The sequence below is a fragment of the Bos mutus genome, chromosome 19 (genome assembly GCF_027580195.1).
Source record: "Bos mutus isolate GX-2022 chromosome 19, NWIPB_WYAK_1.1, whole genome shotgun sequence".
NCBI lineage: Eukaryota > Metazoa > Chordata > Mammalia > Artiodactyla > Bovidae > Bos > Bos mutus.
Genome location: NC_091635.1, coordinates 33,939,565 through 33,955,156, shown reverse-complemented (window position 1 = coordinate 33,955,156; position 15,592 = coordinate 33,939,565). Strand labels below are relative to the sequence as shown.

The following is a 15,592-nucleotide window of genomic DNA, read 5'->3' as shown; positions in this document are numbered from 1 at the left end:
GTATATATGTGCATGTAGAACAGTGTTTGTATATAATTTTAAGGGGTTTAGAAACCCTTCACCCCAAAACTCACCAATTTAACTCTGGTTAAAAATCTTGCAGTATATCTGTGTTTTCAACACAGTAGACATAAGAAATACAAATACAACATAATAGAAGCTGTGAATTACAAGAAAAAGGCTCCTGGTACCCATAAACCAATCAAAAACCAGACAGAGGGTTTTATCTCTAAAGAATAAAATTCACAGCAAAGAAGAATGCCAAACCATTTGGAATAAAGGTAACATCTGATAATGTTTTCAGAAAAAAAAACAAACAACAGAAGATGAGAAAACAGATCATCCTTTTCTTCTAAGTAGAATGACCATGACTACACAGGAGTTGGGAAAAGAGGAATCAAGGAACTACTCACTTTATGTGAACTATTCATCATGTACAGTGGCTTGTACTTGTGCTATAAAGTACACAATGCTGTTAATAAATCCAAATAAAAAGTCTTTTATGAATCAAAAACATGAATATGCACCTTCAAGTAAGAAAGTATCATAAAACTCTCTTCCATTCTTGAGTTTCAAATACATCCTAATTTTGCTGTCACCTTAAATAACATTGTCCTTTGAAGGACAGTGCCATTTTTAAAGAGATTCAAAAGGATCTATTACAAAAAGATTAATCTCAAATTCCTCTGAAAGTATCTGCTATGGATAAAAGCCTGTCTATTTTCAGAACTCTGGTCTGGACTTTGGCTCTTAACCTTGCACATGTATCAAAAGTCCTATGAAACTGTCAACTTGGCCTGCCATCTGTATCAAGGTTCATTTCGACACCTGAAATTATGTGTTGTTATAATGTGCAACATAAAAAGCTTGAAAAAACTAAGAAGGAATGTTGCTATCCTTTAGTAGCATCTGATTACTGAAAAACCTCAATACAAATTCCCTGCAGAAATTTTAGAAAAGAAAAGTATAATGATGATGATGAACAACAGGAAGGGTAATACATTTCTTATTTATTTCACCTGAGCTGAGCATTTGTCATATACATTATTTTACTTAATCTTAACAACTCTATAAGATTTATTGTTAAAAAAAAAAAAGCTGTTTTTAATCACAATCCTACAAGGAATTTAAGACTATGAATGTTACATGTTATCACACAGCTAGTAGGTGACAGAGTTAGGAATTAAATGTAGAGTTAATTTCAGAACCCGAGCTCTCTGAAACACATACTGCCCAATAAAGAAAAGAAAAATCACCTGTAATCCCACCAGCCAGCCACAATCACTGCTAACATAAGATAATGTTCTTATCTCACGAATGCTACTCTCTCCTCTGACAACAAACAGAATCCCAATTCTCTCCCTCTTTAGGCAACCAAGGTTAGTTTGGTGTATTCTTCTAGACATTTCCCCCTTTGAATGTGTATTCATGTATCTATGCAAATATATACTTAATTTGTTAAATTATCAAGTAACATCAATGTTATACGTAACGTTGCTGTGATAGGAAACTGAGGCACGAAGAAATTACACAACATGTTCAAGATCACAAAACTACTAAGGAGAAAACTGTAATTGAAACACAGGCAGACACATTCTAACTAAAAATGACCCTAAACCTTTACATCTTGTATTTCCTGTTTAAAAACACTTTAAGATGTTGTGATATACACTCAGGATCATCACTATAATAATAACAAAATTAGCTAACATTTATAAGCATTTACTATAAAACAAGCATTCTGCTAAGTGCTCTGTATTTATTAATCTGATTTAAGATTACCATTTCCATTTTTACAGATGAGGAAACTGAAGCTTAGACAAGTTAAGTGACTTGCCTAAAATCACACAGCTAATAACCAATGCTTGTAGGCAGAAAAGTTAGAGGCTAGGATGAGTGCGTTCTCTCATTTAGGCAATTGTTTTACTGAAATCACTGATATCAGTTGGTTACCCTAAAAAGAGAATACAGCCTTGTCTCATACTTAAAAACTGAATTTTCTACTTTTTAATTTAAGGGCCAAGCAAGGGATGCTTATAGAATTTTACACAGTAATAGAGTTAGGGGTACTGTATTTCTGGACTACACTGTGTCCACTTCAAGAGTTCAACAATAAATCCTGCTTATACCCTCACACAAATCACTTAAATTCTCTAGGTCCTAATTTCCTCAATGTAAGACGATTATCAAACACAATTCACTTGACCTCCCCGACTCTGGAAGTTCAGTTATGTAACATCATTGATCATCTCTGTGGTTTCAGTTGCGGAACCAAAACATACTGTTTACTCATACTGTTCCTCACATTTTCTGTATACAACAAATCTGATTTGAGGGACGGTAAAACTTAAGTATTCTAGAATCTAATGCTATATAGACTGAATCCCTCAGTTTATTAGACAAATAATCTGGATCAACACCTATACCCCATTGTAGCTTTCCCCAGTCCCTGTAGACCAAACATCAACAACTCGCTCTGATTTGATCCACAATTTCCTTTTCCTTGCAGGACAACACTGAAAACTCGTTACAGGCACACAGATACCATGGACCAAAAGACAAACCAAGGAAAATACATGTCCATCTCTCAGAAACAAAAGCTTTCTTCTTCCCATCTAAAATACAGACACCAAAATGTTGAGGTCCGGATAATAAAGAAACAACATCACCAATTACTCCTCAGACATCAACAGCAGAATGAGCATGATGGGTGCAGCTGGCAGCCACCCTGTAACCCAGCTGGTTCTCATAGTGTGGCACCTCATCCAGCAGCTTCAGCACTAGCTGAGAGTTTGTTAGAGAAGCAAATTCTCAACCTACCCAGGCTTAGTGAATCCGAAATTCTGGGGCTGGGTCCCACAATCTGCCTTTGAAGAAATCCTCCAAGCAAGTCTTGCTGCTGTTGTCGTTTAGTTTCTAAGTCATGTCAGACTCTTAGCAACCCCATGGACTGTAGCCCACCAGACTCCTCTGTCCATAAGATTTTCCAGGCAAGAATACTGGAATGGATTGCCATTTCCTCCTCCGGGGGATCTTCCCAACCCAGGGATTGAACCTGCACCTCCTGCATTGGCAGGCGGATTCTTTACCACTGAGCCACCAGAGAAGCATGCTAAAATGTGAGAACCAGGGCTCATTTAACCTTTAGCTTATGCTTGTTGCCTCTGTGACATATACTCTTTCTCCAAATTTGCATGTGATAATAAATAAAGGAAGATATCAGATCACTAGTTTTAACTGCATTATGTATGAGTATATCATAAAATATTAATATGATCATTATTCTGTTAGTATATCCTATGTAAGAGAAATTCAGAAAGAATGGAATATTTGTTTGCTTTATGAGTATACTAAATTTACTTGTTTATTGTTAATTTTTGGTACTATGTAGAGGATTACAGCTTCAACCCCCAGGTCACTAATCTTATCTCCGCAGAAACTTATTTTCACAGAATTTATTATAAAAGAACAAATCACTAAGACGTTTCTATGCCTTAAATCTGCTTCGGATAAGAAAAGGAGAGACTGCAGAGTGTGGCAATTAACATTTTGGCAATGTGTTTTAGTTTCTTCCTGGTTTTCTGAAAATGTTAATTGAGGTTTAGTTTGCTTCAATTCCAATTCAGTGAAGATTCATGTTTGTGGAAAATATACATAAGTAATAACATGGACAAGGTTTTTCATAATGATTCAGCACTGGCATTCTAAATAACAGCAGCTCCCTTGCTTCTTGACAGTAACAATCACTAGATTAGATTAAAGATGTCAGATAGGCAATCAGGAAGTGAAAAATTAGTCCCCCCACACTAAATCTGATTTGCAAATCTGAAAAAGAAAAGACCTCTCTTCTCTTCCAAACCTCAATGCAGGAATAGAGAATTAGTGCATTTAATTATTTTACTTTATTATACCAAAATTTGCATGAAGAAATGCAGAGTATAATATTCCAATGTCCAAGAAACATGATAATACCTCAAAACAGGAATTCTTTTAACAATGTGCTACTGTGTCATTTTAGGATGCTACTTTGTTCCTTTTAGATACAGAAAAGCTAGTTTCTAATACCTACCTGTGATTGATTTAAAAATGAAAGTCATTTACAACAGTAGATGAAGACCAAGGTTCTGCAACTTGAAAGCGAAATCCCTAAGGTCTTTCAATATTCAAAGCTGGTTCATAAAATCAAATGTCTCTGATTAGGTTTGCCTCAAGTTTTTTGCCTCCTGTCTTTTTTTAAAAATTACATGTCTCACCTGGCTTCAGAGGTATACTAGCCTGACATTTCAGATTACAGCTACTGATATCTTACCTAGAATTAGAAATCACCTTATTCTGCTAATCTCTAGTATGGTAAATGTGTAGTAGTGGTATCCACTGTGGTTTAACATTGATTTTAATGAGCAGGAATAAACAAAAGACCTAAAACCAAGTCTTCTAAAGTTCTTTACTGAAGCTCTGATCTGTATACTCAACTAGGGCTGTGAACATTTCTAACATAGCTCTATAGACTCACTGTAGCGTAAGTGTAAAGGATGTTGCCAAGCAACTCATCTAAGTTTGGAAGAATCTAAGCATTGATAATGAGTCTGTGTCAGCTTGGCTCCCACACAAGAAGGGTTTTAGTGAACTCCCACATGTGCTTACAGGCCATTCATGAGAAGAGGTATTTCTAACAGTCAGTGTCCAGGAGTCCAAATCAGGAAACTGTAACTTTTTTTCCTAATTCAAGTATAATGTTTCCAACATCACAACTATTTTCTATAACTGTTCAGAAAACCAATAGGGATTAAGGCAAAAAAAAAAAAAAAAAAAGATCATATGCAAAGGACTAGGGTTGAATCTACATTTTTATTCACACTTGAACACTGCTGAGTGGACATGGCCAAAGCAAAATTTCTTCAAGTATCTCAGGTCACACAAATCAGGGTCACACACCCTGAGAATGTATCTACCAAATTATTTTGATTCTTTTGAAAATTATCCTTGAAGCTGTTTTCAATATCTACATAATTATATCAATAATCAAAAAGGATGTTCAGTAGAAACTGCTCTAATAAGGAAAATACACCGTCAGTTGCACAAGAGATAACAGCTGTGATTTTATGAATAATATACATGCAAAACACTGCTCTGTTGGATGGGCCTAATCCAAACCTCCCTCTTTCAAAGCAGATACTTTGCATGCACGCTTACCAGGGCAGTATGCATCCACGTCCAGTTTCTGAGCTGAAGTGAGGGTTGGTGAGCCAAGCTCGGATTCTGGAATTCGTGGGCTCTCAACAAACTTTGCCTTCCTCAGAGGGGCTAAGGACAAAAAAAGAGACAGAGAGAGAGGGAGAGGGAAAAAAAAAAAACGAGAGAGAGAGAGGAAAACAGAAAGAAAGGAAGAAAAAGGAAAGAGAAACAGGGAAAGAGAAAGGAAAGAGAAACATAGAGGGGTCATGAGTAAGGGGAACAGCAGGCAACAGATGGAAGCACTTAAATGAACGACACACTCTGTCAGACTCAGATCAGGTTACCCTATTTTTTTTTTTTTTTTTTTTTTTTTGGTGCCAGGAAAAAATTTAACTGCATTCTTCATAGAGGAGATGGGTCTTGTTAAAAAGTCACTGCAAACTGGAAAAGCTAAAATCTAATCATCTATTACCTTTAGCTATTTTCTCTTTCCTTATAAAGCAAAGAGCTTTCTGATTTTGTCTTCCTTTGCTGTTAAATACAGGTATTAACTGACTGAAGTATCAGACTAAGCTTTAAAATTTTGTTTATAATAAATGTAACCAAAACTTTTCTTTATCCAGAAATAACTATCAATACAATACTGGGTTGTGATAACTACCTTAAGTAGGATTAACCTATTTAGCTTAACAAGGAAACCATTTACCTAACTGCTCAGCTATTAGGTAAGAAGTCAAACCTGCTAGTGGACTAAGATATTAACTAGGCCATGAGAGTTTGCAACTGGTTGCTAAAGATAAAGAGATGTGATTTGCTTACAAATATAATTATGAGGTCTATGGAACAGCAATATTCCATGCCATGGAATTCACTCAATCTTATAAGGAATGAATGAATGAAAAAAGCATAATTCATGAATTGAAAGTTTTCATAGTAAAAGCTAGTGTACATTTTATTTAATGACTTTTAGGCAAAAATGTTAAGGAACATTATTGATATACATTTAAATAGTTAAATATATTAAAAGGTAAAATTCTGAAGACTGCTTTGGTACTTTTAAACTGAATTCTATTAAACAAACTGTAATAGGATGAATGTGCTTAGTATAATACTGGTGGCAAAAGTACCAGCCGAATCTGAAATTGATTTGTATGCATTATATACACTATAGGTGTTCCAGACACGTGAGTGCTTAAGATCACATTTCTTTTATCAAAAGTTTCGGCACGTTCTTCAAAATCCTCATCCATTACTGATTCACAGGGGGATTCTAAGTTATTCCTAAAAGACCTTGTAAAAAGTAATGCAAAACTTTGTCATCACCATGACCAGAATTCTACTCTATTTTCTTTGGAGGTCAAAAATACAGTCTTTAAAAAATAGAAAGTATTTTTGATACTCAAAACCTACAGTCAACTAAATCACACTTAAATCTTAGGGTATGTATGTATATTTTAAGTGTATGTTAAAATAAAGTCTACTGTCTCCATGGCAACCAAGACTGAGGGTGCTAACAGAATGGTTCTCTGCCAAAAGCAAGCTTTGGAACAGCAGAATTCTCACCTCTGTTAACTGTAAAACTTGAGCCTATTTTTAAAAAATCACTATCACAAATGAAGATCTCAAGTGACTTATATGCATATCTGCAGGCTACTTTATCTGCAGCCAACATTAGAACCTCTTTCATTGTAATCTCACCAATTCAAAAATAATAAAACATTTTACTTATCCAAAATTGCTTTGTATAGGAGAAATTATTAATAGTTTAATTCTTAAATCTCTTAAGTCCTTTCCTAGAATTTTATTATTTTATCATGGCAGTAGAATAATTCTTTTACCTGCTGAGTTCTGACAAAGACAGCCCTGGTCCCTGCTCAAGGGACTCTATACATCTAAAAATTTTAATAACAGTTTTTATAATGAAATTTGGGGCTAGTAGACAGACAGAAATCAGCAACTGAGGGTAGATATGTAAGAAAGAAATTGAAGGATGGCAGGAGAAGTTGAGGGAGGTAGGAAGAATGTTTAAGAATTACGAGATGAAGTCAAGGGGGAAAATCAAGATCCTAGAGATATGGAAAATTCAATACCATGTAGACTTCTCTATTTTCTCAGGGAGTTCCAATTGTTACCTTTTTAGTTCACAGTGGACATTTAATTCTGCTTTTCTACCTTCATCTCTGTCATCTATGGGACACTGTACATGTCTAATAATGAATTTATGTTATTTTATAAGGTAGATTATAATGTTGCTCTCTTTCATATTATAAAGAACTAGTGTTGTCTTAAGTCAAACACACACAGAAGATACAATCACAAGCATGACAGATTGTACAAGATGCTTAACACTAGTTGGTGGAGAACATAATCGGTCAACATGAAAGATGGGACACAGCAGTTTGGAAGCCTAGAATGCTAATACATTTTGCTGTAAAATAAATGGTATATAAGATGAATCAGATGGGTAGAAGAACTCTGTGTCAAAGGGTTTACCAAACAGTTTTTTTAAAGCGGTTGAAGTAAGATGAGTAGGGGACTCTAATGAAGAAGAAAATGGTACCTTACTCCATTCTTGCCTGGGAAATTCCATGGACAGAGGAGCCTGGCGGGCTACAGTCCACTGAGTTGCAAAGCAGTCGGATACAACTTCGCAACTAAACAACAAAGGGGACTCTAAAACCAAACCAAGTATTTTATTGTGATGTAAGAGATAACAGGAAACCACTGATCTGAAATCTGAACCAATACTGGGTATATGATTCCTATGCTGTACGAGACTTGAGTTTGGGTATACGGCTGAGTTGAGATGCATACTGTATGCAGAGGATGCATACTGATTAGACTATGATGAAGTCACTCAGTCATGTCAGACTCTATGTGCCCCCATGGACTGTAGCCTGCCAGGCTTCATCCGTGGGATTTTCCAGGCAAGATACTGGAGTAGGCTGCCATTTCCTTCTCCAGGGGATCTTCCCGACACAGGGATCAAACCCGGATCTCCCGCGTTGCAGGCAAACTCTTTACTGTCTGAGCCACCAGGGAATCCTATTAGAGTATGGGCTTAGTCATTTGAAAGATTGAGGTTGTAGCTCTAGCACTTACAGGTAATAAGAAACTGGGCAAGTTAGCCTTACTAGGCCCAGAGCAAAAAGTCTATGATTACAGAAAACAAAGTAAGCACATGGTTTCAAGACAGAGAATGGAGAGGCAGCTTAACATGGTATAAGATCTTGTTGGAAAACCCAACAGAACTTTTTGGTCAATTTAACAGAATAGTAGGGAAGGACTGGATTACAGAGGAATGAACGATCTGAGCCCTGAAACTAGAAAGCCTAAGTTAGATCCCATCTCTTTGACCTTTTCCTAGCTGTGAGAACTTTTCTGTGCCTGTTTCCTCATCAGTTACTTGGGATTAATAACAGTAGCTACAGCATGGGACAGTTGCAAGGATTACATGAATTAACTCAAATAAAATGGTTAGAAAAGTGCCAGCACAGAATATCCTTTACAAATGCTAGCTGTTTTTATCACTGTTTCTGCTGCTATTGTCATCATCATCACCATTACAGATACAGCATGCTTTGGAAAGTCTGAACTGTCTGTGACAGAGGGGTAAAACAAAGATGTCTAAGATGCCATGGGGGAATGATAAGAACAGTGATATTACCAATTAAATTTTTAAAACTGAGAAGGAAATAATGTTGAAGAAAACATGCTATAACTTAGAAGGTGGTAGAAAACCCAAGTCAAAATGGTCTAAGTTAGACAAAGAGAAATATGTGGGTACAGACAGTTAAACAGTATGATTTAGACCACTAGTTCTCAAACTGTGGTGTCTGGACCAGCAGTAAAGCATCATCTGCGAATTTGTTAGAAATGCAAATGATCAGACCCCGTGTCAAACCAGCTGAGGACCAGAAACTTGAGACAGTATAGGCTCAGCAATCTGTGCTTAGCAAACCCTCCAAGTGATTCGAAAGCACACTAAACTTTGTGGACACCGGATTAGAGAGATCTATAAATACCTCATGAAAATGGATCACTAAAAGACCTCATCTAACAAAAAAAGTTGAAACAAAATAGAAATCAAGGCCTCATCTCTGAAAGTATTCATATCTATGGTTAAAAGTTAGGATTTCTTCTCAATCACTCTTTTAGCACTACAACTCTTGTGTTATGGGTTTATTTATTTTTTAAACCAATCCCAGTTATAAAGTTTCCATCATTCAGAGCCTGTTTTGAAGAGAGACCAATGTGTCTGTACTTGTTAATTTTTACCAAGATCACTGAGGGGTAGAGGACAGGGGATTAAGAGCAATCAGATAGATCATAAAGAAATGTTAATGGTGAAAAAGAAAATCTATCTACGGAGGTTCCTCTGTAAACTGAGATGCTGAAGATGATGCTGAAGCACACCTTGCTCAACAACTATGAATGAAATTCGCTCAGCTGTGTCTGACTCTTTGTGACCCCATGGACTATACAGTCCATGGAACTCTCCAAGCTTGAATACTGGAGTGGATAGCTGTTCCCTTCTCCAGGGGATCTTCCCAACCCAGGGATTAAAACCAGGTCTCCCACGTTGCAGGTGGATTTTTTTTTATCAGCTGAGCCACCAGGGAAGCCCCAAGCAACTATAAAGACATTAAAATATAAATTTTAATTACTACTTAAGTATTTGTCTTCATTAAATGTTTCACAGCAAAGGGGAACTTCTATGGAGAAACTGGCATAGACTCAGATATTCATGGGAGAATGGTATGGAGCCAGATCAAACAAAAGCAAGGACGAGGAAAATGAGAACTGAAGGATAAATATAAAGACGAGTAGAACATAAAGTACCAAGAAAGTACTTTCACAAAGTTGGTTTTGAGATTAAATGCATACTTAGTAAGGAGTACGTCAAGGCTGTATATTGTCACACTGCTTATTTAACTTATATGCAGAGTACATCATGAGAAATGCTGGGCTGGAAGAAGCACAAGCTGGAATCAAGACTGCAGGGAGAAATATCAATAACCTCAGATGTGCAGATGACACCACCCTTATAAAGTGAAGAGGAACTAAAAAGCCTCTTGATGAAAGTGAAAGAGTTGGCTTAAAGTTCAACATTCAGGAAACAAAGGTCATGGCATCTGGTCCCATCACTTCATGGGAAATAGATGGGGAAACAGTGGACAATGTGTCAGACTTTATGTTGTTGGGCTCCAAAATCACTGCAGATGGTGACTGCAGCCATGAAATTAAAAGACGCTTGCTCCTTGGAAGGAAAGTTATGACTAACCTAGATAGCATATTCAAAAGCAGAGACATTACTTTGCCAACAACGGTCTGTCTAGTCAAGGCTATGGTTTTTCCTGTGGTCATGTATGGATGTGAGAGTTGGACTATAAAGAAAGCTGAGCGCCGAAGAATTGATGCTTTTGAACTGTGGTGTTGGAGAAGACTCTTGAGAGTCCCTTGGACTGCAAGGAGATCCAACCAGTCCATTCTAAAGGAAATCAGTCCTGGGTGTTCATTGGAAAGACTGATGCTAAAGCTGAAACTCCAATACTTTGGCCACCTGATGTGAAGACTTGACTCATTGGAAAAGACCCTGATGCTGGGAGGGATTGGGGGCAGGAGGAGAAGGGGACAGAGAATGAGATGGCTGGATGGCATCACCGACTCGATGGACATGAGTTTGGGTAAACTCTGGGAGTTGGTGATGGACAGGGAGGCCTGGTGTGCTACGATTCATGGGGTCGCAAAGAGTCAGACATGACTGAGGGACTGAACTGAACTGAACTAGTAAGGTTAATCTAAAGACAAATTCACTGTCAAATGTGAAAGGAGAATAAAAAGGTTTTAGTTACAGGCAAGAGAAAGAAGTACAGGCGTCCAAGTTAGAAAGAAAGAAGCAAAGTTATCTTTGTTCACAGATGACAAAATCATAAATATAGAAAATCCTAAAGATTCCACCAATAAATGAACTCAGCAAAGTTGTACGACACAAAATCAACATACAAAAATTCTCTAACAGTGAACAATCTGGAAAGGAAATTAAGAAAACAATTCAATTTAAAATAGCAACAAAAAATACCTACAAGTAAATTTAATAAAGGAAGCTAAAGACCTGAAACTCTGAAACTACAAAATGTTGCTGAAAGAAAATAAAGAAGACACAAATAAATGGAAAGAAAATCCTTGCTCATGAATTGTAAAACTTAACACTGTTAAGATGGCAATACTACCCAAAATGATCCATAGATTCAATGCAATCCTTATCAAAATCCCAGAGGTTTTTTTGCATAGATAAAAAAAGTCATCCTAAAATTCATATGGATCAAGTCGACAAGTTTTTCAATATACGGTGTTGGGAAAACTGGATATGTGTATGCAGAACAATGAAGGTGGAACCTTATCTTATACCAAATACAAAAATTAACTCAGAATGGATCAAAGACCTAAATGCAAGTTAAAGTTATATAATTCTTAGAAGAAAACTTAGGAGGAAAGTTTTGAACAATTTAACTGTTAAGGAAGTAGAGAGAGAGAGTGGAAATTTTATTTGGAAAGAAAAATCTGTATTTTAAAAAGTTTTTAACAGAGCTTTCATAGGCAAACTCTTATAACATTCATAATATTTTAGTTTCCTAAACATTTACTAGAAAAATAAACCTTTGAGTAACAATGGATTTCCTAGAGTGAGGGTGGGAAGCAAGGGCAGAAGGAGAGAGATGGTTTGTGATACTCTTTATTTCCTCCTTAACCCCCAATCTAATGGTGGTTTAAAACTGGAAAATCGTGAGAATAGTATTTATCCAATATCCTGATCAACCTCTTCTCGTAACTGTGCTTAAATGGTGACACAAACCACACCCTGAATAAAGGAAGAATGCCATGGAACTTTTGTTAGTTATGCAACAAAAAACAAATGACTCCCCTAAAACAGAGGGATCAAAAACAAGTTTAAAAAAATTGAGAGAGAAAACCAATAGAATCTGACAATTTGACACGGGCTAGATATAAGTGAAAAGCAGATGAAAAGAAAGAACTGTAATTCATATAGTTTCCTGTTTTTTAGCAAGAAGAAAGTATCTATTCATAGAAAATAAAAAACATATAAAAGAAATGAACACCCTCAGATGCAACCCAGAAAGAGGAAATTAAAATGTGACATGACAGTCTTTATCAAATAATGGCTAGTCCACTGTAGAAAGAGCTTCTGACACATGATAATGAAAAATAAAACTTTACTGCTCCAACCAATTACAAAATTAACATTAAGCTGGCAAAGTACCTTTCTGGTTCCCTTTTCATCTATAAAGTATAAAAAATGAAGTATATGTTTTATATATTTCTCTTTTCCTTGCTTCTTCCCCAAATACCATGTATTACCGTCTTTAGTCTCCCCATTCTCCTGACTCTAAACTACAAACAAAAATGCTCGCATGTTGTTTTACACCCATACTATTCTGTGAAGTATCAAATAATCAGAACACATTTATTTCAAATCTGAATAGATACATTAATGTTATCAGAAACACAACATAATATTTATTTCTGACAACAGACTATTTGAAATCTGATCTCTTTGAAACCTGTATGAATGTAAGTATATGAAATGTGTGCAGTGTGGCAAAGTGAAGTCAACTGTGTTTACCAATACAAAAATATCAGTGTGTGGCCACTAGTTATCCATGATGGACTCTCATACGAACATTCCCTATCTCCACTGATCACAGTGAACAGTTTTAAAAAGAAGAAATTCAGAATTTATTTTATTTGAGGAAAAAGCAATATTATGTAGTTTTATAGTTTCCAAGACTAATAGCAACCATATCTACTATCTAAAAAAATTGAAAGGTAGCTGATCAGCATCAACTTATAGCAATATGGTCCCAATGAAAAGGAGGAGCTCACCTGAACATAACACAAAGAATACAGCAGCTATCCAAGTACAGAGAAAACACTCAATCAATCAGTCTGTTGAAAATTTAGGGATTTGAATACCAAAGTAAGGTCTTTTAAAGAAAGTATCTATCACCTAAAGACTTCAATACTAACTTCCTAATAATGAAAACTAAACAAAAAACTCTAAACAAGTAAAACCTAAATAACTAAAATGAATAATTTTAAATAAATAATTCAATAAAGTACAGAACAACTATTTACGAACAGTAACACAGGCAACTGCTACAGAGAAGTGACAAAAAATGCAATTTGAGATGGTATATTAGATACTCAGTTCAGTCAGTTCAATCGCTCAGTCATGTCCGACTCTTCACAATCCCATGGACTGCAGCATGCCACGCTTCCCTGTCCATCACCAACTCCCGGAGCTTACTCAAACTCATGTCCATCGAGTCACTGATGCCATCCAACCATCTCATCCTCTGTCGGCTCCTTCTCCTCCCATGTTCAATCTTTCCCAGCATCAGGGTCTTTTCCAATAAGTCAGCTCATCGCATGAGGTGGCCAAAGTATTGGAGTTTCAGCTTCAGCATCAGTCCTTCCAATGAACACCCAGGACTGATCTCCTTTAGGATGGACTGGTTGGATCTCCTTGCAGTCCAAGGGACTCTCAAGAGTTTTCTCCAATACCACAGTTCAAAAGCATCAATTCTTTGGCACTCAGCTTTCTTTATAGTCCAACTTTCACATCCATACATGACCACTGGAAAAACCATAGCTTTGACTAGATGCACCTTTGTTGGCAAAGTAATGTTTCTGTTATTTAATATGCTGTCTGGGTTGGTCATAATTTTTCTTCCAAGGAGCAAGCGTCAATAATCTCAGATATGCAGATGACACCACACTTGGCAGAAAGCAAAGAAGAACTAAAGAGCCTCTTGATGAAAGCGAAAGAGGAGAGTGAAAACGTTGGCTTAAAACTCAACATTCAGAAAACTAAGATTATGGCATCTGGTCCCATCACTTCATTGCAAATAGATGGGGGAAACAATGGAAACAGTGACAGACTTTATTTTTTTGGTTTCCAAAATCACTGCAGCTGGTGGCTGCAGCAATGAAATTAAAGATGCATGCTCCTTGGAAGAAAAGTTATGACCAACCTAGACATTAGATAGTACATTAGTAGTATTTATTTGCAAGTAATAACTTCAAAGTCAGAGAATACCATGAATACATTCATAAAGCTGTCTACTGACCAAAACTTAGAGGATGTGATATCAGGGCTCAATTTTTTTCAGAGCAGAAGCATTAAATAGTAAATAAAAAGCCTGAGGACAGTAATGAAATTAAGAATTCTTTGAAAAGATGAACAAAATGAAAAATCTTTAAAAATGGGCAGGAGAACTGAATAGACTTTTTCCAAAGAGGAAAGCAAATGGCCAACAGGCCTATAAAAAGATGCTCAACACTGCTAATCATCAGGGAAATGCAGATCAAAACCACAATGAGATATCACCTCACACACGTCAGAATGGCTATCATCGGAAAGAACACAGTAACAAGTGTCGGCGAGGATGTGGGGAAAAGGGAACCCCTGTACACTGTTCATAGGAGTGTAAATCGGTGCAGTCACTGTCAAAAACAGTATGAAGGCGTCTCAAAAAACTAAAAAGAGAACTACCATTTGACTGAGCAACGCCACTCCCAGGTATATATTAAAAAAAAAAAAAAAGCTAATTCTAAAAGATACATGCCTACCAATGTTCCTAGAAGTGTTATTTACAATTGCCAAGATATGGATGCAACCTAAGCATCCATCAACAGATGAATGGATAAAGAAGATGTGGTATACCAAACACACGCACACACGCTTACACACGCCAGAATACTACTCAGCCACACTACTATTCTGCCACTAGCAGCAACATGGACAGACTTGAAGGGCAATCACGCCAAGTCAGAAAAAGAAAGACAAACACTGCGTGATATCACTTACACGTGAAATCTAAAACATACCACAAACCCGTGAATATAACAAAAAAGCAGCAGACTCACAGATGTAAGAGGAAAAACTAGTGGTTACCCATAGAGAGAGGGAAAGGAGGAGGGCCCATTCCCTTCTCTAGGGGATCTTCCTGACCCAGGGATCCAACCTGGATTTCCCGCACTGCAGGCACATTGTTTACCATCTGAGCCACCAGGGAGGCCCAGAGACAGGGAAAAGAGGAAAGGAAAAACAGGGGTAGAGGACTAACAAGCACAGACTATTAGGTTGGCCAAAGTCTGGGTTTTTTTTTTAACATCTTATGGAAAAATCCAAATGAACCTTTTGGTCAACCCATAATAGGGTATAAAATAAGCTACAAGGATATATTGTACAACACAGAGAAAGAACATAGCCATTACTTTACAATAACTATAAATGGAGTACAAAACCTTTAAAAAGTGTGAATTACTTTATTGTATACCTGTAACTTATATAATATTATATACCTGTAACTCATATAATATTGTACAGCAA

General features: G+C 36.6%; 1 protein-coding gene across 6 annotated transcripts in view; it reads right to left on the bottom strand.

The window, feature by feature from the left end:
* TANC2 (tetratricopeptide repeat, ankyrin repeat and coiled-coil containing 2) overlaps nt 1-15,592 on the bottom strand; it is a 359,086-nt gene that overhangs the window by 167,353 nt on the left and 176,141 nt on the right. For 3 of the 6 annotated variants that reach the window (XM_070390029.1, XM_070390030.1, XM_070390032.1), the window contains exon 5: nt 5,194-5,304. The exons of the other annotated variants lie outside the window; for them this stretch is intronic. In XM_070390029.1, coding sequence (XP_070246130.1) covers nt 5,194-5,304 — 111 coding nt within the window. The remainder of the gene's footprint in view (nt 1-5,193; nt 5,305-15,592) is intronic. 6 annotated transcript variants of the gene reach the window in all.